General features: G+C 35.8%; 1 protein-coding gene and 1 long non-coding RNA gene across 3 annotated transcripts; both read left to right on the top strand.

Moving 5' to 3' along the window:
* On the top strand, nucleotides 4,573-11,480 carry LOC109833540 (condensin-2 complex subunit H2). The gene is given in 12 exon segments (XM_020401255.1): nucleotides 4,573-4,975; nucleotides 5,060-5,159; nucleotides 7,662-7,765; nucleotides 7,851-7,993; nucleotides 8,090-8,388; nucleotides 8,390-8,514; nucleotides 8,608-8,783; nucleotides 8,863-9,033; nucleotides 9,121-9,216; nucleotides 9,533-9,634; nucleotides 9,748-9,906; nucleotides 10,856-11,480. Coding segments are annotated over 12 exon segments (1,995 nt in total). The 5' UTR covers nucleotides 4,573-4,785; the 3' UTR covers nucleotides 11,186-11,480.
* On the top strand, nucleotides 16,640-26,350 carry LOC109833539. 2 transcript variants are annotated; one of them, XR_002245236.1, is made up of 5 exons: nucleotides 16,640-18,132; nucleotides 18,214-18,574; nucleotides 18,648-18,700; nucleotides 18,906-18,998; nucleotides 26,125-26,350. It is a non-coding gene; the product is annotated as an uncharacterized LOC109833539 (long non-coding RNA). The 2 variants fall into 2 exon arrangements; XR_002245237.1 differs by lacking the exon at nucleotides 26,125-26,350 and adding an exon at nucleotides 24,056-24,111.

Here is a 27,194-nt window from a genome sequence, read left to right as displayed (position 1 = left end):
GCTGAGGCTTGTCAGCGGGTGACATGGATTCATAATGATGATCATAAAGAGTAAAATAAGGCTGAGAAATAATGTTCTGAATCGCCCCTGGGGAGGAGTCGGCTGATTGCCGAGTAATAATCTTTGGCTCGACTGAGTCCGCTTTTCGAGTCGTCTTTAGGGAATGGAGTCGGTTCGACTGAGCCTGTCCTTGGGATAGCATATTTGTGAGAAACAGGGGGCACCCGATAACACTAATCTAATCCGATTTAATACCAATTAAAACTAATTAAAAAATCCTAGCAATTAGATATACAACAAGATATATGAGAAATGATATTAAACTAAACAAGGGCAATATAAATATATACAATATAGTGGATGAAATAAACAATGAGAGAATGGCAATAAAGATGAACAAAAATATATGTGTGCCAAGCCGAACTCAAACAAGCAATATGATCATGGAGTTCGATCCTTCCGACCTATGTCTCCGCTCCCCACTCCCAGGGGGAATCCACTATCACAATTAGGGTTTTAACGTTCACCCAAAAACATTTACACCTCACAATATCAGTTTTTAATATTCACCGATCAATGTTCACAAACACTCACAATGTAACTACACAAATCCCACCTCAAGTGTTGGCCTCTCATGTGTCTTGCTCAAGTACTTGGAATTACGATCTACCTCTAGGCTTTACTACCGACGACACTCCTCTTAAGACCGACCACACCTCTCACCTCTACACTTCTCTTGGTGTATTTGTGCAATACAAAGTAAAACCTCACAATTAAGGTCTATAACAAATGATTGTTCTCTAAACAAGGTGAGAACTTAATTTAGCTCAACTCAATGTTACAAATTCACAACCCCAAATATACTATGTATGAAAATACTAAAAGCTCAAGTGGGTGTGTGTAACAATGAGAATAAAACAAATCTAAACCCAATATAAATTTAGCTTTAATAAAATGATTAACAAATAAATAAATATAAAGCTAGAAAGAGTTTAGGAGGACTTCTCTATAGATCAAGAGAGAGGGAGAAGAGTTGAATGCTCAAACACCAAAGGATGATCTCCTCAAGCTCTTGTAAAAATTTCTTCACAAAACTAATTTTGTAAATAAAAACTTAAACAAACTTAAACCATACTTAAAACTTGTTTTTAAACTCTATTAGATAGGTGAGAATGATAAATGCAATGGGGGTATATATAGGGTATAAGAAAACAACCCAAGAAAACCCTAAAATCCCACTAAAAACAAAAATCAGCTTGTTATCGTTAATGTGCACGGTAACATTAGCGGTCGACAACAGAGCCATGGCCGGTCAACCGCGAAAGGCTGAAGAGCAGAGCAAAGTCTCTAGACTTTAGGCGGTCGACCGCCACGACCAATCCGGTCGACCGCGAACGGATATTTCAGATACTCAGGTTTAAAACAGAAATGCTGATTTTTAAACTTGATTTAAAAATAGCAAGCAGATTCTAAAAAATATAAAACTTTGAAAAATAATGATAATAAACATGTTACAAAAAGAATTTTTGGAATTACACTTCCCAAAAGTAAAATCTCGTCATTTTTCAAAACTAATCCAAAACACGAAAGTGAACATACTTAAAATTTAAATTTTTGACTAAACCATATTTTGAAACTTTATTAAATGATTATATAGACTTAATAAAAGATGTATATAATAATTATTAAGTTCATAAATCAATAACTCAATATTTTCATAAAAATGCATGTTTTGCAAACATTCAAAACAATAAACATGATTTCATTGAACTAAATAAACATATATATATATACATACATACATACATAGAAACCAAATACGTGTATGTGTGTATATGATTGAGCTTAAAGTATTGAACACACCTAATATAAACCCTAAACTAATTTACCCAAGCTTGATTGATCTTCAATGGGCTTATCTTGGATGTGGATGAAGCTTGATCTTGAATATGACTTGAAGTGCATTGCTTCACTCAGATATTCCGCCAACATCCATTAGATATGATCATTATGGCGTAATTTCATCCAACGTTCGACACCTTGTTTGTCTAGAATAAATAAGAAAATACAAACACTAGACAAACAATATTATTCATAAATTGTTTGTTAAAACACCATCAAAACAAAAAGGCCAACACATTGGGGGTGGGGACGGGGGGCAAGAGGTAAGGGAAGGGGTAAGAGAGGGAGAGAAAGGAGGGGACTTTTAGGATGTATGTGATGTTTCTATTATGATATGATATTTATATTGCGATATAATAACTATTTTGTGATTCTGAATCTCACAAAAATATATGGTTAGATTGTTCAAAATTGTTGCTTGTGTGGATCGATTTTCATGTATATATGTGGTTGAAATTTTGTCTATACATGCAACTAATTCAGTATATACAACAAGTTGTGAATTATTATGATTTTCATGTATATTGTTATGATTTATGGGTGGATTTTCGTGTATATTGTTGTAATTCGGTATATATGTAGCAAATTTTTGTTTATGGTTGGATTTTCGTGCATATTGTTGTGAATGAGGCAGAAAATTCAGTATACAACAGGTTGTGAAATAGGCGGAACATGCAAACATGCATTGTGCGTGCATGTTGGTGCATGACCCCCAACTTCACGGGATTCTAAATCTTGTGAAGTTACATGCACTAATTGATAGAGAGCTCTAACGGAGCTCTTTGTCATTTAAATCCTGTAACTTTATAGGATTTCGAGTCTCGTGAAGATACAACCAAACTTCACGGGATTTAGAATCCCAAGAAGTTTTGTTGCATTGCTCTTGCCCGGGCCACGAATTTTGATTAGCCATATTTAATTATGTGCTAAACTTCACGGGATTCTAAAAATCTCGTGATATTTTAGCAACTTATTTAGCATTTTCAACCCAGTTTCAGCTAGCTGGCTGAAATTAGGTCGAAAATACTAAATAAATCTCAAACAGATCGATTTTTGAAAATAAATTTTAATAAGGGTTGGTCTTAAAAATTTGTCATTGTTATATCTTGTTGATATCCTTCAGGGTTAGGAAGGCAGCATATTGATAAAGAAAGATACTAGCCATGCTCTAGTAGGTAGGAGACTATTTGGGTTGGAAAATTTGGGACCACGGATTGAGTTTGGTTGTTTTTTCAATAGGACAGATTGAGTTTGAATTTTACTTTGTGATTCGTACATTTTTTCTTAATGAGTTGAATCCGGACCAAAAGATTTCCTGTTATTTGTCAAGATTCTCTCATCATTTACAAGAACTCTCAACAATCAGATTCTATTGACTCTTTTTTGCTTGTCTTCTCCGACAACCATCAGCATGAACCTCATACAAGGGTCAACCATCAATGGCTACTTGGTCGACTCCTTTGTATTTTTTTTCCAAAAGCATCACCCTCAGAAACCCCCTCGCCAAATCACAACCGTCACACAACGTTTCATCTAGATACATTAGTCACATTTATCTCATGCGATAGAACCCATAATCCTTCCAACATGGAAGGAGGCTCTAGCACTATGTACCATTTTGAAGGTGTTGGTCTGCTCCTTATGCTGAGGATGAGGGAAAAAAAGAGGTAAACCCTTTTTATTAACAAATTTTATTTTTCTTTTGGTAACTTCAAAATTCCTAACATCACAACTTATATATTTCCTTTTGAAGTATAATCAATTGTCTGGAATCTTGGTTGGGGTCCGATATTTGGGTCCCCGTGTTTGCTTGTGTATGCAAGCCCTTGTATCATTGAGATCCTTAGCGACTCGTAGACCAACAATAATTGTTCCTCCCTCCGCAACACCTTCTGTTCCTCATTTTAAATTTTGACAGAAGTCCTGACTAAACGACCCGTCTCCAAGACCTACTTTCCCGAATCCTGCCCCATTATTGGAGTCGCACAAGACCCGTGTTATAACCCTCATGTCTTATTTATTGCGAAACACCCAGTTTGAGTTCTAGCTGGATTAGATTTTAGCTTCTGTAACCCTTTAATTCGAAGCGCTTTTTCCCCGTTTATTCTTTTTTTTAAACAGTATCATCATTGCTAAACATTAATTCTAAGAGCTCGATCACCTCGAGGAATGACTCCATAATATAGTGGAGTTCAGTAGTTTATGCTTTTGAATCTAACATTTTGCTATATTGATTTCATTTTAAAACTTTAGATTTTTATAACATTAAAATGTCAAAGTATATAAATTAAATGAAATAAATCTAAATGAGTCGATCTTGAAGGTAGATTTGGACTGAGCCTAGAAAATCCTGGAGCTTTGATCCAAGTCTAAACGAGCGAAGTTCTATTTAATCCCATATACGTCCATTTATTATATCAAATTTACACGTGGACACTCAACCTAGAAATAGATGCTCAAAATATTTTGTTCTTCCAACAAGAGTTGATTTGGATTTTTAAAGCTTTTGTGCCTTCGTCCAAGCAAAGTTTGGATCCGGGTCCTGATGCGGCCTTCACACCCAAGTTCGAGAAACCCGACCCGCGTAATAAACAGTGTGCGCAGTGCGCGCACCCTGCGCATTATATCTTAAACCAAGCGAGCGGGAACTCCCAAAAACCAAAATCCTCTCTCTCTCTCTCTCTAACCCTTCCCCTTTCTTCAATCCCTTGTCGTTCTCTCTTTCTCTCTCTAGGTTTTCATCTCGAAACCCTAATTCCACGCTCGAAGTTCCCATTTTCCACCCCGTCTCTGTCTTCGCTCGTCCATCTAGGGTTTCGGAATGGGGGTTCGAAGATAAAACCCTAAATCCCCAAATGGACTTCTCTTTTGTACCCTCCAACGATGAGTAATAGAGAAGATTTCCCAATCGAAGGCGAGTCCAGCACCTCGAGAATCCACATCCCTCAAGCGAATCGCGATCTCCAGTCGAATTGGGAACTCGATCTCGCCAATAACATAGAAGAGTACCTTCTCAAGATTTGCTCCGGCGAGGTCTCGCCTGATCACGAGAGCTCGATTAATTTCGCTGAGGGTTCGTTCTGGAACTTAAAGTCCTGTTTTTTTGGGGAATTATGGTGTTTTTTTGTTGATTATTGCTGGATTTTCTTGGTTTTAGCTGCGCTGCTGCTGCAAGGTTCGGTCCAGGTGTACAGCAGGAAGGTAGAGTACTTGTATTCGTTGGTTCTCGCTGCATTGGAGTTTCTCTCGGAGAAGAGGTTTGAATTTTAAGTTCTTGTGTTAGTTTCTGTTAAAATTTTGGCCTTTTACTGTAAAATGTTATACCCCCTCCTTTAGGGTTTGGAAATACCCTTTAGACTATAGTGGGAATGCAAATCTAATGATGTTTTAGATTTTTGAAGATTGACTGAGAAGGATATTAAGCAAAAATAGCAACATATAAATGTAATAGAGCAACTTTTAATGGACTACATATTGTGTGGAAGGATAAATTTGATGATTTAACAAAGGCGAAGTTGAGACGTGCGGAAACTGAGTGGTTATTGTTTTGAACGTAAAACTGCAAGCTGCTTGAAGCATACATCATCAAATAGATTTGAATCCCAAAAGCCTGTTGTGTTTGAGAGATTTTCGAAACTTACCCGTGTCTGGGGGATTTTAGACAACAGCACCCCCCCCCGCCCCCCCCGCCGCACGGCCACAATCACACGACACAGAAGAAGAGCTGTGCAAAGCAAAAACAGTCGCAAAGATGGTGTTCAGCAGCATGGGTTCAGTGCGCGCCAAACATGCCTACATCCATGGTCTCATCCACTATGTTCACAATACAATGCAATACAATTGATACAAGTTTTACATGGACAAACTTGAAAACCTCAAGCTTCCAAGGTCAATACATGCATGTTCCTCATTTTGAGATTTGGGAAGAAACCCAACACCACATTCCAAGGAGAGGGTGTTAAAGGACACTTATAATTATATATAAATATAGATATGCTGACTTGTTCAATAAATTTAGTGGAAGCCCCCCCCATGAAAGCTGGGAATCTAAGTATATGATATCAGACTCAGCTTTGGTAACCAACTATTACAAGGAGGGTTATATTTTTCTGAAGTGAAGTTACGTGAATGGCAAAGTATTACATAGAAGTTTATTGGAAAATATTCATTGTTTTAAAAAAAGTGGCTATCTTGGTGCTTTGGAGATTTGTTGAAGCAGTCACCGAGGTTGTTCTGTATGGTCCAAAAACATGGACAAAAATATCGTGGTTTTCTTTTTTCTTTGCCAATGCGTTAAGTGGTTGACATGAACTTGCAAAATTCCTCTGATCTTATACATTAATTTGAAAGTGTATCCAGATCAGATTATTTTGCATCCATTTTATGTTCTAGTGTGCAATGTCTAATATTAGTAAGTGTTCCAAAAGCGGCTCCTAGGTGCTACCCTGGCATGATATTATCTTTACTGGTACTTAGTAGTGGGTAAAAGTGAAAGTTGAAGCAGATGCTAACGCCCTGTTTGGATTCTTTTCTTTTCTTTCTTCCTTTTATTTGGGGCGGGGGGTGGGGGGTTGAAGGCGAAGGAATGAACAATTCTGTGCAAATTATATTTTTGGACTCAAATTTATAGTTCCATGAAGCTCAGACAGTTTCTAGAATTATTGGTTTTTGTGTATGTAAACAATGCGTATATGTCTAACATGTTGCCTTTATAAGGCCCTGGAGCTTCCATTAACTTTGTTTGGGGATACTTTATTTGTTACCTATATCAAGGTTTACTTAGTAGTTCATATAGGGGCTTTGTTAGTTTCCTTCAAGGGGACTGTGCCTTGTCTAGAATCACAGTTTTTTATGTATGCATTAAGATCTTGATAATTATCCTAAAGAGCATAGTAAATGTATGAGGCATTTGTTGGAAACTTAGAACTTCATGGTTAGTCAAACAAATTGTGTTCCCATGAATTTGCTGTTTTGAGTAGTTCATTTACAACCATCATTTCCCGATAGATTTGCCTGATCCTGTTGGTTACTTACAAAAGGAATGATTGGTATGTCTAAGTGGCTTTGTTAGTTCACTTAAGCGAAGTTGTATCTGGGCTGGCTGTGTGCTTTTTTATAGGAAGTTAACGTCTTGTAATACTATCCTATTGAATTTTTTCACTCCAGACTATAATTTGTTTTGATTAATTTTGGTGCAGTTGATCTGTCTGCCTGATTACTCATGATTTACACATTTGCGTTCCTTTACTATAGCTAGTTCCTGCATACTTGTCTGGGCTATTGCTCACAATATCATTGTTTATACACAGCAAATGATGTCCTGATCTCTAATATAACCATTTTGCTCATCCACAATTACATCTTTATCATTGAATTGACATGTTCTAATTTTACTTAAAGTCATTCCTTGTATCATTAATCAAAATTCGTTCTCAAGCTTGTAGTTTTTATTTTTTATAACTGGTTTTTGCATATCTATAGCCTTGAGCTCTTAATTTTTGTGGATGGAACAAAATTACCTTCTTAACCCATCTTCCATAACACACATGCTTTTAGACAAGACCATTTTGAGATATTAGCATCCTGTTACATGGTAATAATTACTGGCTTATACTGTCGCTATGTACTTGTTATTGTGTACTTGTATATTAATGTTTCAAACTGAAATTCCAAAGAAACATATAGTTAGTGCTTGAAGTTGTTTATTGTTACCTTGTGCACCAAACTTTGGTGAACTAAGGAAACTAACGCTCTAACAGGCAAGATCAACAGGAAAAAACTTCTGTACAGCCAGATGGAGGTGAACCTAGTGCAGTTATTGAGGATGAGAATGAGGTTTTCTTGGGGTTGGATGATGTCCCTGGTACCTGACAAACACTCTCTACTTGTTTCTTTCTTTCTTTCTCTTTCTTGTCTACAAGTTACTAAATGAGTTACTACACTTGCAGTGGAACCTAAGAATTGCCTGGATCGTAGACATGACAATGAAGACACTTCCAATCATTTTGTCAAGCCTCCTGCGAATTTGCTTGTACTAGAAGGGGATTGTTTAGATAGCAGTGAAGACGCCAGTGAATTAGAATCATATCTGGTAGTCTTTTTCTTTCTTGAACAATGCACCATGTTTTGACTTTATAATATATTTTTTTTCAACTCAGATTTATCGTATTTGTTATTGTTATTGCAGTTAGCTACTTGCAACTTTTACAGAGATTTTCTTCTTTTGGACCCGTGTGATGCGGGAGCTGTTTACAAATTTCTAAAAGGGAAAAGTGTTGACCAAGAAGAACCTGCTTTGTATAGAGGCAGCTCAGTGCGCTCTAAAAATCGCCGCAGTATTTTTTCTTCTCCAACCGGAAGGTCCGGTGGAACTCCTCATAGATCAAGTTTAGGGAAGAACCAAGGGGTCACTCTAAACAAAACTCCTGAGAGTAACCATGCATGTGAAAATAATATTGATGATCCATCCTGTGCTTCATATGAACCATGAAGAGGAACCAAATTTTGGAGGTTCAAACGTTGGAGATGATTCAGACAGTGATAGTGATGATCCATGGAAGCCTTTAAATCCTCATGAACCCGGAAACTTGAAAATAAAACCGTTCAAAGCAAGTATGTCATTTTGAAATTTCCATTTGAATTTAGACACTGAATAAAATTCTGAGTTATGTTATGTTTCTCTTTTATGCTTACTCCTTTGATTAGGCAAACCTTTTGGAAGACAGATTAGTCGCAATTCAAAGCAGAATACTGTAACTTCTCAATTTCCTATTGCTAAAGTGGATGGGGTGATCAGTCCAGAGCTTGCAGAAACATTTGAAATAAAGCGGCGTTTACAGGATCAACAAAATGCATCTCAGTCCCCTCCTCTTTTTGAAAAGGTGCTTTTGTGCTGTGTAATATTATCTGCCCATGCCAAATTTATACAAGCCTATATGATAATTAACTTTAATTCTGCAGCTAAGAAGGTCATTTACAAATGGAGAAGAAGAAACCTTTAATGCTTTTGGTGGCATTGAGGATGAAAATGATTGTAATGATGATGGCTTTCCTGATTTTGATCATAGAGAGTTTGATCTACCAAATAATACATACGATATGGATACAGAGCTATCGCCAAACTGCGGGAAGGTTTTAAATGTTTTTCCTTTCTGCATAATTGAACAATTACTAATCTTGTTTACCATTTGATTTATGTTTCATGTAATTGATATGCAGAGAGATGATGCTGCAACTTTTGATGGCACCGAAGCTTTTACACAAGATAACCTGGGTTCTGAAGCAAGTCTCGAGGATATTTGTCGTTCACATCTGGTAAAGAGAAACATCTCAATCTATCTTTGCAATCTGTAGTTGTGGCCATTTTAGATTGTGTAGTTTTATGCTGGGTGAATAGATTCTTATTTGTTTCAAGGTGTGTAGCAACATGTCATGTCTTAGAGAAAAATTAAATGAATAAGTACAAATTTGGTAAAAGTTGATACCCATGTTTACTGCAATGGTTATTGTTTTTTTTGTTATTTTAAAGACATAATGACGCAATTATTAAACTAGTTTAATTGATGTAATATAATATAGTCATGTGCATAATGCTTTTGGGCTATATATGACCATACATACCATGGCGCAGGATGCACTTCTTGCAAGCATAGCTGAAACTGAAAAGCAGACGGAGTTGGCTACCCGTGTTTCAACATGGAAGCAGCGAATTGAGCAAACCTTGGAAGAGCAAGTGAGTTTTAAGAGCAAGACTAGCTCTACCAAGTTTAAACTAGAATGTAATAAGGCAGTTGATTTTTGTTTCTGAATCATAACACGTGTGGTTTTTGACTTTTAACCTGTCAGGATACCCACTCCGCTTTTGATATACATCAATATGGTGAGATGATTCTTGACAGGTTATCTTCAGAAGCAGATAACAGTGGGAGCATGCCTTTCACAAACGTTGTAAAGGGCCAACCTAAACATGATGTTGCTCGAACTTTCTCTGCACTTTTGCAGCTGGTGATTTTTCTCTCTTGTCATCTGTATAATGATTTTCTTTTGTTTGCATTATTAGTTGGTCCACAAAATAAAATTGTAAAGTTATCCAAATTTATTGGAACTTCCTCATTTTATTATTATTTTATTCTCCTAAAAGTTTGATCAATGTTTTAAATCTTGTCCTATGATCAATTTCATGGGAGAATCGTTGATTGCTTCACAAATGTTCATAAACACATGTAAGTGTACCTGCACACGCATAGGTACACTTACATGTATTTATGCTGGGTATTTATGTAGTTTTTGTTTGTATCTATTTTATATATCCTGCTGTTATAGTCTCATGTTTGTTTGTTTGGCTCTTTTTTGTGTTTTTGTAGGAGTATTAGGATGTACCTATGTGAGTTTCTAGTTTTATTGAAAGGTTAATTGTGAACAGACCCCTTGAAGTGTCACCCAATTACAAAGAGACCCCATGTAGTTCTAATTGTTGTGAATAGAACCCCTGTAGTTCTACTTCTTGCGAATAGACCTCGCGGAGTATTGGCCCAAGTGCGAATGCACCTCCTTAGTGAACTTTTTTGACTCTTTTAAAAGTAATTAAAAAAGCAATTGGATGATAGAACTACTGGAGATCTATCCGCGTCTTTTTTAACGGTTTTAAGAGAAAAAAAAAATCACTTAGGGTGTCTATTCGCAAGAAGTAGAACCGGAGGGGGTCTATTTGCAACAAATAGAGCTAAGGGGGTCTCTTTGCAACAAATAGAGCTAATGGGGTCTCTTTGCAACTGGGTGACAGTACAGGGGTTGCTCACAATTAACCCAATATATAATGTAAAGGTAGTCTGCTGTTTTGGGGAACATTATGAATTTGCTACATTTTTTTGGATTCCAGGTTATTTTTCTTAGCGCTGTTATTTGCTTCCACCTCTTGAGGAGGGTTTGAACTTGTATCTGTATCTTCATGTAGGTAAATAATGGGGAAGTAGACCTGCAAAGAGCTCCAGCTAATAGCAAGCTAATATGCTTCACAGCTGAAAATCCCTTTACTGTCAAGCTCCTTCGCAACAGCAGGCAAAAAGAGGAAATGGGAATGTTTTCGAGGAAGAGAGTGAAGTCCCCATCAAATCACCAAAACAGCAGCAAAGCTAATCCCTCCACCTCACCCTCAAAACCCTCAAATCAAAGTGGTAGGTTGTCTGTTAAGCTCGGGAAGGGTGCTGTTATTAGATGCACCCCTGAGGGTAAGAGGAGGCGAAGGTCTCGGTTAGCATCAGTAGATTTGCAGCCTGCTGGATGACCTAATACAGAAAACTTCATTTATCTTTTAATTTACTCCGCTAGATGCTTTCAACTCCAAAGCTCTATGATGTTTTCATCTATAACTGAAGTATCCGAGCTTTGGCTAACAATTAAGCAGGATAGTCCACTTTGTATTGTAGATTTAGGCTATTAGATATTAGATATTTATGTGTTACGCATTTTCCTGTGTATGTATTATCCTTGATCTATTATTCTCTGTTCAACATGTAACGTTAGATGTTTAATTTAGAAATGTGATTTATACAGTTTCAAATATATCTTGTGTCTTCCCACGTTGAAAGCTGAAAGGTGATAAAGGTATCAGGTTTCCAGAATTATGTTCAATGATATCTTGATTGTTTTGAGCGTTGTGGGTTGTTTTGGACTGGTAAGTCTTACTGCACTTTCTACTTTTAGATTGTTTTGATCTTCGTAGATTGTTTTGGACAGGCGACCAAGTCACACCTTTTTCAGGAACTAGTATAGTGTACGTGCAATGCATGTGACATATTTATTTTATATTCTAAATTTTTTTCATGGGCAAGAAGGTAGTACATTGGTGTGTAGGAAAAAGATAAAGAATTATTTATAGAAAATTATTGGAAAGAAGTTTTGAGTGTTTTAATACGTACATTTACAAATAAAATGAGTATCAATGGTCTAGGAATCAATGTGAAAGGATAAATAATTTTTTGATCGGTTCGTTGTTATTGGCTTCTTAGGCTGAGCATGATATGTGTAGAACTAATTGATATTGAGAACAAAAGTAATGATAATTGTTGTAGTAATATATTATGTAAATAGATTATATATGTGATGCGAAGTAAAATATGTAGATTTTGTAATAGTTTATACATACCTAGTAACTAATAGAAAATGATTATTTCACTTTAAAAAATGTGTTCATCACAACCTGAAACAAAGGTATGTTTTATTATATAAACTGAAATTTCTGATTTTAATTGATCCATAATGTTGTTGACATTCATTTGGCAGTGGTAAACTAAAGAGCAACTATAGTTACACAGCTAAATAGTTAGGGTTATCTAGATATTGGTCCTAAAATTTTTAGTAGTTATATATTAGTCCCTCAAAACTTTGTAATTACTCGCAAGTCCATCCTGTCCTAAGTGTTCTTACAAAGAAGGAATGACAGCAGTTTCAAGGTCAAAAAATAATGTAATTGATTTTCTCTTAGTATGAGGGATGAAATCATGTTATCATACATACTGTCCAAAAGAAAAGGAAAAAAAAAACATTTTCTAAAAAGATTCAATTTGGGCTATTAGAAAAAAACCTCTGCTTTAACTACAAAAACGTGGATACCTGAATGTTGCTCCCCTTCTCATCCATATCATTTGATTAGCCAAATCAGAACACTTCTTTCTATAGTTGCTCGTGGTCGGTGGTAGTTTTAGATGAATAGTTTAATTATCACTATTCTTTTTAAAGATGCAAATTCACTAAATTTGAGGGTATATATGGAAGAAATACTTTTTTAAATTTCAGCTACGACCTATTTGTTGTAATAGCAAAGTAATTTAAAAAGGCCACATAAGCAAAGAAGTCATTGACATCACCATTCCAGAGCTTGAACCACACATAGCCAGAATTCCATCGCCTAGTATATCTCTATATGTAACAGAGAGAGCTTTTCTTAAACATCAAACAACATTATGGATCAATTAAATCAGAAATTTCAGTTTATATAATAAAACATACCTTTGTTTTGGTTCTAAATTCCTAATTCACAATTCCAACAAGCTATTGATCTTGCATGGCTCCTTATTAGCTTTTGTATACTCTGACGTTGAGGTTGTTGGGCTATCTGTAATAAATTAAAAAATAAAAAATATTTCTTTTTTTGACAATCAACCCAAATTGTTTTTTTCAGAAGGTCAAATTTTAACCTGGTTATAAAAGTACGCACCATTCTGTTCAATTGTGACCATTCGCTAACTTCTTCATTATCTTTCGTAAGCTTGCCGACAACTAATTTTGTGATTCTAGTTGCAAATTTAAAACCTAGGATAAACTCAAAGGTGAAGTTGTAAGTTTTTATGTGAGTTTTGATACCTGTTGATTATGAAAGATAAGAAAATTGTGAAGAATGAGAGGTTGCAAGTGATTGCATTCGAGTGGCTCGAGCTTTAGTAGCAAGTGACCCCAAACGGATGCTAGGAAATGGCTCAGCTGCCGTTGCTCAAAATCGAGCTAAACAAACATTGTGAGAGTCACCTGTAATCCTAATCACTCACCATGATCTTATTTTAATTGAGAGAGAAAGATGCAACTCCACCTTTGGAATTCCAAGCACTCTCCATTTTTATAGATTTTAATTGAGAAAGTGTAATCGCCACGTCTCCACCTTTAAAATTAATTAACTCTCCATAATTTAATTAGCTGATTTTAATTGAGAGAGAAAGCCATAACTCGATCTTTGGAATTCAAAGCAAACAATTTGGTTTAATACATCGCCCTCTATATTTTAGTGCACATAGTAAAGTTTACAAGATGTTACATAATTAATTTGAAGGGGGTATGGTTTTGTGTAATTATTACATTTGATGATTTAATTAATTAAATTGAGTTGCATATTTATTTGAGTGCAATATGGTGATTTGAGTGAATTTTGAAGGATATTTTGGGAAATTAAAAGTTTTGACACTCATATTCTCTTTTATAAGTAGTATAGAAGTGTAGATTATATAATATATAACAATAACAAATTGATATATCAAAATAATTAAATATATTATTATTTAAAAATAATATGTAATAAGTATAATATAATATAACACATTAAAGTACAATATATTATTCTAATACATTATACAATATTATATTATATTATATTTAATATTATGATACTATAATAATGTAAAATAAATATTATAAACATTTTATTTATAATATATTTTAATATAATTAATATATAAAAGATTAATAATATGTTTAATATTAATGTTGTAACGGGTCAAGCTAGTGTTGACCAAAAAGACTCAACAAGGTGTTTTGAAAACACTTTAAGGGAAAACACAACAACATTATGTTTTTTTTACAAAAAATACAATAAAGAAAACACTATGGTATCCAAATGAAGCCTAAGTTATCGACCAATCATAAGGCTGGCATTGCAACATATTAAAAAAGTAAATTTCACAAAACAACCCCCGACTTTTGCCTATTTTGAGCTGAGCCCCCAAACTTATAATAATGTCACTTAACCCCCCTACTTTTGGTGTTTACACAAAACTTACACAAGCTTTGACCTTTTTCAAAATACGCGTTACATGAAAGGTTGGGGTTTTATGAAATTTACTAAACCGAAGCTGAGAAAGAGGTGTTGAAAAAAGTTAAGAGTTTATGGGGTTTTTGTGAAAACCCCAAAAGTTAGTGGGTGAGGTGAGGTGAGTTAAACCAAAATGAGCCAACGTTGGGAATTTGTGAAATTTACACCATAAAAGAGTACTAACGTGACTAACTTTTATGTAAACTTCATCCAATCCCATATAATAATATTCTGTAATTGCAAAATAAAAAAGAATAAATAATCAAGATTACAGAAATAACTCGGATTAAACCCACGTATACCTTCCATTAGCAGAGGAGACAAAAACTTCATCTTCAAGAACTTAAAACGACTCATTTCTTTACATAATTATTAAACCTAGCAACAACTTTAAAAATTTATCGAAGCAAAAGAATAAATCATCAAGATTTTGTAAATAATCCAAATAAATTATATGATAGAATAACAATTTAAATATAATTCGTACCTTCTGTCATTTTTTAACAAAAATGTGCAATGTTTTACCTCAACAAAACATCAAGGGGAGAATAAGGTAGAGTATTCACCAATTCAAGAATATTAATCATGATTTTGAGATTTTCACCTTTCCGGCTATTTGAGTATCAACAACCACAATGATCCCCAAAGTCGTTTATCACCCTCGGAGTATACACTGGCGCAAGTTGGGGAAAAAACATAGTTATCATCATAAATTTAAATAAAATAAGATTAAAATTAAAAACTCAAAGATGACCCAAGAAACAATTCATTGACGCGAACTGGAAAAATAGAACACAATTCTCATTATAATCATAAACTTACATAAAAGAAAATAAAAATTTAAATTATGTGATAGAATCATCAAAGGTAAGTCGAAATGTCGAGAGCTATATTTGAAAGAGTAAATCTATCACATGTACAAAATGAGGCATCCTAGACGGAAAATTCCGTCTAGGAAAATCATTTTTCCGTCTAGAAAGACTATCCTAGACGGAATTCCGTCTAGGATGTCCGTCCAGTAAGATTCCGTCTAGAATGTAATATTCTAAATGGAATTTTCATCTAGGAAGTATCATAGACGAAATTAAAATCCCTATAGGAAGCATCCTAGACTAAAATTTTGTCTAGGATACTTCCTATCCTAGACGGAATTCCGTCTAGGATGCTTCCTTGACGGAAAATCCGTCTAGGAAGTATCCTAGACGGATTTTCTGTCTAGGAAGCATCCTAGATGAAATTTCCATCTAGGATGCTTGCTACAATGTTTTTTTTATGGTGAACCTACTCAGTGGATACCAAAGATACACCTGCAATTAAGCCCAATCAGATATTTCCTCAATACTAATATCAAACAAGATATTAGAGCCACTATATACTCATTAATTTTCAATGTACCAAATTTTGCTTAAATCATTCCTAATCCGGTACAAGAGAGCACGCATCTGAAATGTAAATGCTCGTATTAAAAGTATGGTTCAAGTGGAAACTGGAAGCTTTATGAATACAAGTGATTTAACACCCTATGATTAGCCAACGCAGGCACGATGCTTAATGCATCCATCAGCAGTCTCAACAACAAGTTGTTTCATGCGCAAAATCAACAGCAAGTAAGATCACCCATTGTGACCTGAAAAAAAAGTGAAAAAAAGAAAAGCATTAGATCTCTCAGCCTGACACAAAGGGTAGTAAAAAATAAATTAGTTCTGAAACTATCAAGCGAGTTGGATTTTTTGGAAAAAAATGTTTGAAATATTTATGTATTTGTTCAGAGGGTTATCGATTAACACGAATGAACACCCCCGAAATCTATTAATCACAAGAGTTACTATGATACTATGCTAGCAATTGTGGACATAACTCAACTAGGATGTTATTAACAACAACTTAAAAAATTTGGGGAGTAAATTAGACATACGAAGATTTGGGGCCTAATATAACATTAAGAGAGGATTACGGTCTCATATGACAAAGCTCCAAATCTCTAAAGCTCCAAATCTGCCCGGAAAAAATACCCTATAAACAGACTGAAATTACAGAAGTATACCCTTATGTTACCTTGTAATGTCTGTTTTCTCACTCCTGGTTGTTGTCCCCTTCATTGGACCTATTATCCTAAATAAGCAGAATCAAGATCTGTGAGCAGATGAAAGCTATGCAAATGTTAACATTATCGTTATGTGATACTTATAAAGACTAAGGAGCTGGTCCCTGAAATCATAAGTTCTAAAATTTTGCATAACATTCTCTTAAATAAGTTGATTGCTATTAACTCAGAAGTTACCACATAAACGAAGAAATTTGGAAAATAACTGTAGAACCATGCAAGAGACGTAGACATATAACAACAAGCAATGCAAATAGCATACAACTCTCAAGTTTTTTTAATATCTAATAAATAAATTCAGAAATTGTTTATTAACCCTAAATGCTTCTGATGTGCACCACCAGTGCAAGAAAATGAACAGATGGCCTGGAGACACAAATATATTAAACTGGTATATAAGTCATATAGAATATGCTGTAAAAATGAGATCAAAACCTAGACATTGTTTTATTTGAAGAACACACAATTTTTCACTGAGATAAGTAAGACAATGAATCTTCAAGCATTATCATTTGGTTTATTAATGTCATTCTTTTGAGAATTTCACAGAATAAGTTAAAAAGTTCACAAAGCTGTAAAAATTTCACAGAATTATCATTTGGTTTATCTAGATTCACAGCTCCTCTTTGTTGACAAATATTAGAAAATTTGGTATGTTGTTTGTATGTGTTTGAGCTATGTAGTAGGTCTAGTGAGCTGCAAACAGCTGACTAGTTCTTAAACTTGTGGATAGAATAGGGATATGCTCCTAATTTAAAAAATGGCTTATTCATGGTCATTAAAAATAACAATATGCAAAAAAACTAATTGGAACATCCTTCTTTCGGCAGGGCCATGGTCACATGACTAGTAATTAATGTAAGAAAATTTACAAATCACCAAACAATGGCGAGTGAAGAACACAAATTAGCTACAAGAAAACCATGCTAGCATAAAGGCATAATTCTTCTAAACAACTTTTAAAGACATGAATATACATGTATTTGCTTAAAAACTATAGAAAAGCTAGAAAACTGCAGTGACTCATCACTCAATTTCATATTGAAATTAATCCAAAAACTTCTTTACATGTAAGAGGAAGTAATATCCCTAACATCAGAGGGCGTGAAAGCCAAGATCAAGAGAACAACAAATATGCCAATCTACTTCTGTATTACTAAAGGAGAACAACAAAAAAGATCAAATGAACAATAACTTTCAAAAATAATCTAAAAATTTAAATGGACCAACCAACGTACTAAAAATTTATAACTAAAAGAAATTCTTGCTATGTACAGTAAAATTTCTCATCTTCCACGTATTTTAATATCAATTTCCCACAACCGTCTATTGTAACTCAGCCTCCCACGTTTCCTATAACCAACTCCCACCTCTGATAATTCCAAACTCTCCCACCTCCTGTAACTCCACGTTCATGCCGGTTTCAAAAATTCTTCAAAAGACGAAGCTTAAATAAAACGAGAGAGTGTAAGCGAAGCGAAGAGGAGAGAGCAACGAGACCTCAGATCCCGCAATTTCTAAATCAGATCTGATTCCAAATCCCCCAAAGGTCAGATCATGGATCCAATTCAAGCCCTAACCCTAACCCCCCTCTCTCGATCTCTACTCAGTTTCATTGGTTTTGTTTCAGATTTAGGGTTTGATAGAAGGAGGGGGAGGAGATGCTGACGAAATTTGAAACTTTGGTCGCGTTTATTGAGAAATTTGAAGGTTAGGTTTAGGGTTTGTACTCTGGAGATGGGGGGAAGAGGCGGGAGTTGACGAAACGGGAGGCCTTGGGCGACGCCCTCCTATATATGCACTTTATACATATTTTCTGATGATCCTTTTACAATTAGGTTATATATAGTATGGAACTCTTTGTGTAGTAATTTTGTTTTGTTTATTAAGCATTAAGTTATTCATCTGACTGAGTCACATTTCCTACCAGATCATTAAACATTTTGATGGATGCAAAGCCGACTTGGTTGTTTGTGATGGTGCTCCTGATGGTAAGAAGAGGTGATTGGTAACTTTAGTTGCAACATTTATGTTACTAGAACTTATGTAAATGAATAACTGCAGTTACCGGACTTCATGATATGGATGAATTCGTTCAGTCGCAACTTATTTTGGCAGTAAGTGCAACTTCCTTACTGAACTTTTTTGGTTTTATACAAAGTGATAATTACGCAACTTATTTTGGCAGTAAGTGCAACTTCCTTACTGAACTTTTTTGGTTTTATACAAAGTGATAATTAATTCTGGGTGATCTGTATTCCTTTGAATTTATGATTTGGACCAATCCTGATGGTTCACTTTAAATGGTTTTTCGACATGTAGGCACTGACCATTGTTACTCACGTGCTTCGAGTGGGTGGTAAATTCATTGCTAAGATATTTCGTGGTACAGATGCAAGCCTCCTCTATTGCCAAGTAAGATCCTTTTCTATGTTTTACCATCCTCACCTCTCTGTATATCTGATACGAGTCGCCGTGCGAGCACCCTTTGGTCGCGGAATTACCAAAAGGTGGGTTGAGAAGAAGACAACCAAAACACTAGAACAATTCAGTATGGTGAAGGAAAATACTTTCTCTAGATTATGAAGAATTAATTATTACAAATCTCTGTCTCACAATCTCACTAGAATTGAGAACAACCTCTCAATCCTCTCTAAACCCTAATACAATGATTAGAATCTCTCTTAATTCCCTCTGATTGCTTAGAAACCCTAAAATAATCCTTTATATAGGTGTACAAACATGGATGACAATCTGGTAAATAACCAAGCCCAAAACCAACAGGAATTCGTGTGAACAGAAACCCAAACGAACCAGAAAACCATCGATGAGTCGACTCATGACTGAGATGAGTCGACTCATGACCTCATATGAGTCGACTCATAACTGATGAGTCGACTGGTCAGAAACTTTTGCTAATAGGGCTTGATTTCGTGAGTCGACTCATGACAGGCATGAGTCGACTCAACCTGATGAGTCGACTCATACATGTACACGAGCTGAAAACTGGATTCTTCGAATCTGCTGCTCGTCGTCTCGTTCCACACTTCCACTTGCGTTCCACTGTACTGTTTTACACCCCTATTCTCATGCTATCATGAGAATCATCTATCCTCAAGCTCCCATGAGGATCGCTAAGCTCCCGAAGAGAAGATACACCCGTATCATGGGGTCCCCTCTTTAGGAACTTGAAGTCTCGTTCAAGTTAGAATTTTTGCTGAGGAAACTCTCGTGCTCCTCTATCTTTTCTGCACCACCTGGCCTTGCTAGAAATCTGGTCTCGACGTCCGATCGGAAACAACTCATTTGTCCCGCGTCTCGTCGTAGTCACCGTTCGCTCCAAGTTGCAATCCTTTATCGATGGCTTTTCTGAAAGTCTAATGCACAGCGAGACAAACTTTTTGCTTGCATTCACTAGTCTCTTCGCTCGCGTCACCGTCCCCAAGCTTATCTCCCTCGGAAGAGATGCCGAACGAAATATAAACTTTTTACCATCCTTAGTGAAAGTGTACTTCTGAGCCCGCCTCTCGTAGATCACATATTTATCCCATAAGTACGGATTACCCAGTATAATCTGACAAACATCCAATGGAACGACGTCGCACGTGACCTCATAAGTACGGATTACCCAGTATAATCTGACAAACATCCAATGGAACGACGTCGCACGTGACCTCGTCAATATACGACTCGTGGAGCGCAAATCTGACAGTACATTGATCAACTACACTCAGTTTCTCCTCCTTCTGAATCCACCCCAATGGATAGGATTTCGAATGCTTGACCGTCTTCAGACCCAGCTTCTGAACCAATGCCTCGGATATCAAATTCTTCTCGCTGTCCGAATCAACAATGACATCAACCAAACTGTTCTTCACTTGCACTTAAGAACAAAGAGTTGCTTTCTCGGGTCGTCGTCCTCTTTCGTGGTCTGCTTTCCCGCCATAAGGTTGAGACTGCTGTTGGGCTCTGTCATCCCCGGGAGTTTTTTCGGACCTTGAGCCATCATGTATGTCTTTTTCTCCTCCTCTTTCTTCTTCAACCCTCTTGGCTTAAGATGATGATACTTCTCCCAGCACCGATCAGCCGTGTGTCCTGTCTTCTCGCAGTGACTACAAATCAACCCTGCTTTTCCTGGATCACCCTTCTTCTTCTCCTCCTTAGATTGAGAACCACTAGACTCGCCTCCCGTCTGTTTGGAGTCTCCCTTAGACTCGTTGTCCTTCTTTTGCTTGCCCTCGAGGGCAATAGCCTTCACGCTCGCCTCTGCAATTGATTCCACCGTGAATAGCTTCATCTCCTTTCGGATGTAATCGCTCAATCCCGTCATATACTTCATAAACACGGAATATTCCTCTGTCGTAATGTTGAGGACCATCACCTGCTGCTGAAACTCCATGGTGTATTCTTGAATGGTTTGATTGACCCTTTAGCGCAAACCGTACCACTTGTACCAACGCTGTTCAAGAAACCCCACTGGGTAAAACTGCTTCCTCAGTAACTCCTTAAACTTGTTCCACGACACCGCCTTCTTCTTCTACTTGCAGTAGGATTTTCACCACGTCAACGCGTGCCCTGAAAGCTTCAAAGTCGCGAACATAATCTTCTCTTTTGACGAATAGCCATAAAGAGTAAAATACGTTTTCATCCGCTCGATCCAGTCATCAAGCCTCTCGACGTCAACACTCCCATCATAAACATGAATCTTCACCTTGAAGTCAATCTTCAGGTTTTGATAAAAATTCTTACCCCCTTGATGCAATGCAGTCTTAACGGTCTCCTCCTCCTCGTCGGAATCTGAATCTACTCTCTCCACATCGGACTCAATAATTTACTTTGAAGAAGATTCACCTTATTTGCCACCTCCATGGATAAGACTGATGAGTTATGTGAGAGTCGAACCTATCGTCTCGATCTGCTTCTCTAATGCATCAATCCTCGCTGAATTGTCTCCTTCAGTCATCTTCTCCTTCCTTATCTTCTGGACTTCTTCCAAGAAAATAAGGCTCTCGCCAAGCTTCTTGTACTATGATCGAGTAAGGACCATACACAGGATTCCCCCTTCACAGGATCTGATTGCTCTGATACCAACTTGATACGAGTCGTCGTGCGAGCACCATTTGGTCGCGGAATTACCAAAATATGGGTTGAGAAGAAGATAACCAAAACACAAGAACAATTCAGTATGACGAAGGAAAATACTTTCTCTAGATTATGAAGAATCAATTATTACAAATCTCTCCCTCACAATCTCACTAGAATCGAGAACAACCTCTCAATCATCTCTAAACCCTAATACAAGATTAGAATCTCTCTTAATTCCCTCTGATTGCTTAGAAACCCTAAAACAATCATTTATATAGGTGTACAAACGTTGATGACAATCTGGTAAATAACCAAGCCCAAAACCAACAGGAAATCGTGTGAACAGAAACCCAAACGAACCAGGAAACCATCGATGAGTCGACTCATGACTGAGATGAGTCGACTCATGACTGAGATGAGTCGACTCATAACTGATGAGTCGACTGGTCAGAAACTTTTACTAACATGACTTGATTTCGTGAGTTGACTCATGACAGGCATGAGTCGACTCAACCTAATGAGTCGACTCATGCACATGTATGAGTCGACTCACGAGCTGAAAACTGGATTCTTCGAATCTGCTGCTCGTCGTCTCGTTCCATGCTTCCACCTGCGTTTCACTGTACTGTTTTACACCCCTATTCTCATGCAATCATGATAATCATCTATCCTCAAGCTCCCGAAGAGAAGATACACCCGTATTAATATCCAAAGAAATTAACTTCTTCCACACTTTAATGCTGCCCTCAACGTTTATTTAAAAAAATTCACTAGCCTTTTCCCCTCATCTGTTCCTAAAGATCAAACTGCTTAACTTTTAGCCTAACAAATGCCAACGAAAAAGTTGCATTCATTTTCTTCTTAAGGTGGTAATATGACTATTCATGGATCACATTACTTCTGTAAATAACTATGTTACTTACTCTTCTACTTGACTACATGTGTTGATCATTACATTTTGTTTGGATGTAGGCTTTCCTAAAATCATGATTAATATTTTCTTGATGGTCATTTGAAACAAAGTATGATACTTCAGCAAGTAAATAATGTATATTAGGTATTTATTCCACTCAGGGGTCTCTATCCAAATTCTTAGCTTTCGGGTCACTCCAAAGTTTATTTACCTTTTTAAGACGAAATTTCGCATATTATGTGATTTTGAAATAACCAGAGCACAACTATTCATTATATTCAGGAGTATTTTGTTTTCTATCTGAAAATTAATATTTTATCTTTGATTTTTCTGCCTTATTCAGGGAAGAGAACCAGATTATATAACAACAAATATATTAAGCACACATTTCGATTCCCAAGTTCAAATAGATTGAATACGCGTCAAATTATATAACAACAAATATATTAAGCACACATTTCGATTCCCAAGTTCAAATAGATTGAATACGCGTCAAAATCATATCTATTGTGATGAAACAAAAATTCGATTCCCAAGTTCAAATAGATTGAATACGCGTCAAAATCATATCTATTGTGATGAAACAAAAAAAATCTATCGAAGCATATATTACAAAAGAAGCATGCTATTTCTCTCAGCAACTATATGAGCCAGCACCAATTATCTACTTTCCTTTATAACTAAAGGAAATTCTTACTGTGAACAGTAAAATTTCTCATTTTCCACGTATTTTAATATCAATTTCCCACAACCGTCTATTCTAATTTGTAAGGAACTTTGAAACGTTTTAGGAGATGGAAATGGAGATGTAGATGTTCTTATTATAATCTGTAAGAATGTCGTGCTTAGCACAGGATGGATACGTCTAAAAATGGTTCCAATAACCTAAACATGGTTCCAATAATCTAAAAATGGTTCCAATAACCACCAATCTAACACCCACTCTCACAACAGTTATCGCTCTCCTTGAATCGGAGAAGAACCGGTGATTTTCCACTCTCTTCCTCCTCCTTCAGATCTCTCGTGATTCGTCGACGCTGACGTCATCCTACAATAACTCTCCGTTATCAATCTCAAAGTTGAATCTCGATCAAACAGCGAAGCAATGGGCGATGTGATTCAGGTCACGGTCCAGCGAGGGTTAGCCGACAAGCTGTACGAGAAGCGAAAGATCGCCGCTCTTGAGGTGTGAATTTTTTAGGGTTTTGTTTGTTGCTTCGGTCAATTTAGGGCTTTGTTTGAGTTTTAGGGGTTTAGGATGTTGTTAAATGTAGATTGAAGGGATAGTGAAGCAATTAGCGGTCACTGGCGACCATGAGAAGATTAGCGTTGTGATCAATATTTTGACTACGAAGTTTACTTATTCACCGCAGACGAATCATATCATTGAAAGGTTTATTTCTTGGATTCTCTATTTTTTTATTAAAAATTTTTGGGTTCTTAGGAGATTGTAAGGTTTTGTTATTGTGTGTAGGGTGGATTATTAGGGCTTGCTGCAGTGACAGTTGGATTAGCAACAACAGCTCCCTAACATTATATTGATGTAAGAATATGAGTAGCGCATTTGTTTCTTTATTTCTACCATGCTATGAAAATGTACAGAAATGAAACGATTGAGAATGTAAAATTGAAGTCAAATCCTAAATATTATGTGAATTGACACTCTGTAAATAAATATGCTGTAAATAAATAAATATATGAAACTTAGATGGATTCTTAAGAAAAACAACACTCTGTAAATAAATATGCTGTAAATAAATAAATATATGAAACTTAGATGGATTCTTAAGAAAAACAACAAGAAATGGGATGAAATGAAATGAAATAAATTATCTGATGGCGTGTTATTCAAGATTTTGGTTGGTGCACTTATCTCTTGGTTAAATGTTTCTTGAATTCTCTGTTGAATTTATCTTCATGCATAGATTATTTGTTATTGTAGGTAGACAAGAAATGCATGAACTTAGATGGATCATGGTTGTTTCCCTTCTCAAAGGATAATTCAGGACATATGAGGCTGATAACTTCAGTTTATTTATTGAAATGAGCTCTTAGAGATCACAGTTTTTATAGTTTCAATATTGCTAGGCTAGAGATTAGCTGCTTATATATCTTAAGAAAGAAATTACCCACCTGAATATGATATTTGCATTTACTAATTACATAGCATACGGGGAATTTATTTTGAGGCAAAGAAATGGGAAAATAATGAAGCAATTAGGTAGTGGGAACTTAAGGAGTAATGATATATTTAGCACATTATATCATGGAAAAATGTATCTTAATTTCTTTCGTTGATTTAATCTACTCCTAATCTACTTTTGATGTTTAGGGGTTATTGATCTAATACAATCTACTTTTGATGTTTTTGATGTGTTCTTGATTTTAGTAATGATTCAAATTCTATGATTTCTATTTCAAATTGTATTTGGTCGAAGCTTATTTTTTGGAAAATAAGAGCGATATAGTTAAGATTTGAGCATTAATTAGAATTAGGGATGAGTGGAACTCATTATTTATCCAAATTTAGCAGACACAAATTAGAAGAAAAAGAGGATGTTGATTTAGTGTACTTTTCCCCCTAATTTTTAATTGCAAGATGATTTGGGCCTTCAATTTGCGCTAATGCAACCAAACATGTAAAGTAATGATATTAACTGGAATTATCATCCTTTGTATCCTTAACCTTAAAGATATTAACTGAATGTGTTGAGGTGATCATTTTTGTGTGTGCCTCCATCATGGATAGTTTATATAACCTGCTTAAAGAACACGCTTCATTGACATATTACTCGCAAATTGCAATCCACCAAATATAATACCCTCCATAATTTAGTCAACATCAAAAGATGTATGTTTGTCTTTTTCATGTTTTTCTGCCATAGTAATCTGAACTATCAAACTATTGGAAGAAATTCTAAATTTAGCATACATTAGATATATAAATGCTAATGACGTGTGCACAAGATATACCAGTGTTAATGATGAGAAATAGTTTTTTGAATTCGATTAACTTCTATAGAAAGTGAGTTGTAGATGTTCTCTACATTCAAAGACATAGAGGAACATCTATCTGTGAGTATCTTCTGTTCACAATGACAGAGATTTGTTATCATACTTTTGAGTCTAATATATAATTTTAATTAATATGAGCATTATGGACCGAGGAATTAGTGTTCAATTGAGTATGTAGAATATTTTAACGCATCTATCAGCTGCGTATATACATCTATGAAAATTCTAAAAGGTACTGCACAATTATGGTGTCTACCCTCGCATATAGATGTTCAATATGTTTCTAACCACTTACGTATGAATTTGATTAACAGCGAATGTAAGGAAAATAATTCCCCCGCTTAAAACCATGCTTCTTAACATACTTAAACTGTCTTTACATTCTTGCAAGACAATTTACTAAACTATATTCAAATTGTACTTTATAGTAACACATTGTTTCGTGCTACGGCTTTCAGTATTAGGGGATCTTTCTTACTTGATAAAATTATTAAGTGCATATACTAATGGAATTAAATCTTGATGCAGGAATTGGGTATCTAGCCTTCGATAAAGGAGCACAAATTTTGGACACATAAGATCATTTGTGTACGGTAAAATCAGTTTTCCTTAGGAATTTGCAGAAAATTTTTTAGAAACCGTGCTTTGCACTGGTCTAAATACTAGTTGGGAGTAATAGCAACATAAAAAGGCGGGGAAGGCAACGGTGGCAAAATAAGCAGAAGAATCACTAACGACGCAGTGATGCAGAGAAGTACCAGAAAAGATTGCAGGCTGAAGTAGCCTCGATCGCTATTCGCATTGTGTTGAGCCCCATTGTAGTCTTCAAGTTGTTCTTGCTTGCATTGTATTGTACCAGAACAATGGGCTTCTACAACTTCTAGGCCGTTAATCAATTTTAGCTCCGATTTAAACAATTTTCCCAATTTCATTTAATGTTACCTAGCGGAAATCAATTAATAAGGTAGATCTACCAAAGTTGAAAATCAATTAATACGAACCTGATAATAGTTGAAAATGCAAAATGATGATACCCATCAACCAGAATTTCTAAAATTCTTTGTACTCTAGAAATTGAATAAGAGTTAATAAGAGTAAAAATATTGGAACGTATGAAGGTAGGGAGAGCTATAAATCTGATCAGCTACTTAAGACTCTTCTCTTTCTTAATGTGTGAGAATAAATTGAAAACATGAATTAAAACTTGAACATATTTTACTTTGAAATGAAAATATCTATTCAATTTTAAATCTCAAGATGACCCAAGTGAGGATATGTACCTGTTGTGCTCAATCTCTCTTGCATCTCTTCTCCTCAATCCCTGAGCACCAAAAATAAGTAACAGTGAAGACAAGATAAATTCAAAGAAAAAGGAGGAGCAAATAAGGAAAATAAGGAGAAATCACAGGTGTACAATGAAACAAAGATGAATCCAATACTTCTGTTGATGGTGAAGGCGATCAAACCCTCTCAAACGCAATCCCAAACTCCTCTCATCACCCCCTCCCTCTCTAAAACCCCAACCTTCCCCAATCAAACCCTCACCGGTCTCTTCTTCTATCTCATCATCCCCAACAACCACCACCACCAAATCGCCG

Source organism: Asparagus officinalis, chromosome 3 (assembly GCF_001876935.1).
Source record: "Asparagus officinalis chromosome 3, Aspof.V1, whole genome shotgun sequence".
In the NCBI taxonomy this organism is placed as follows: domain Eukaryota; kingdom Viridiplantae; phylum Streptophyta; class Magnoliopsida; order Asparagales; family Asparagaceae; genus Asparagus; species Asparagus officinalis.
This window is presented reverse-complemented; position numbering and strand designations above follow the sequence as displayed.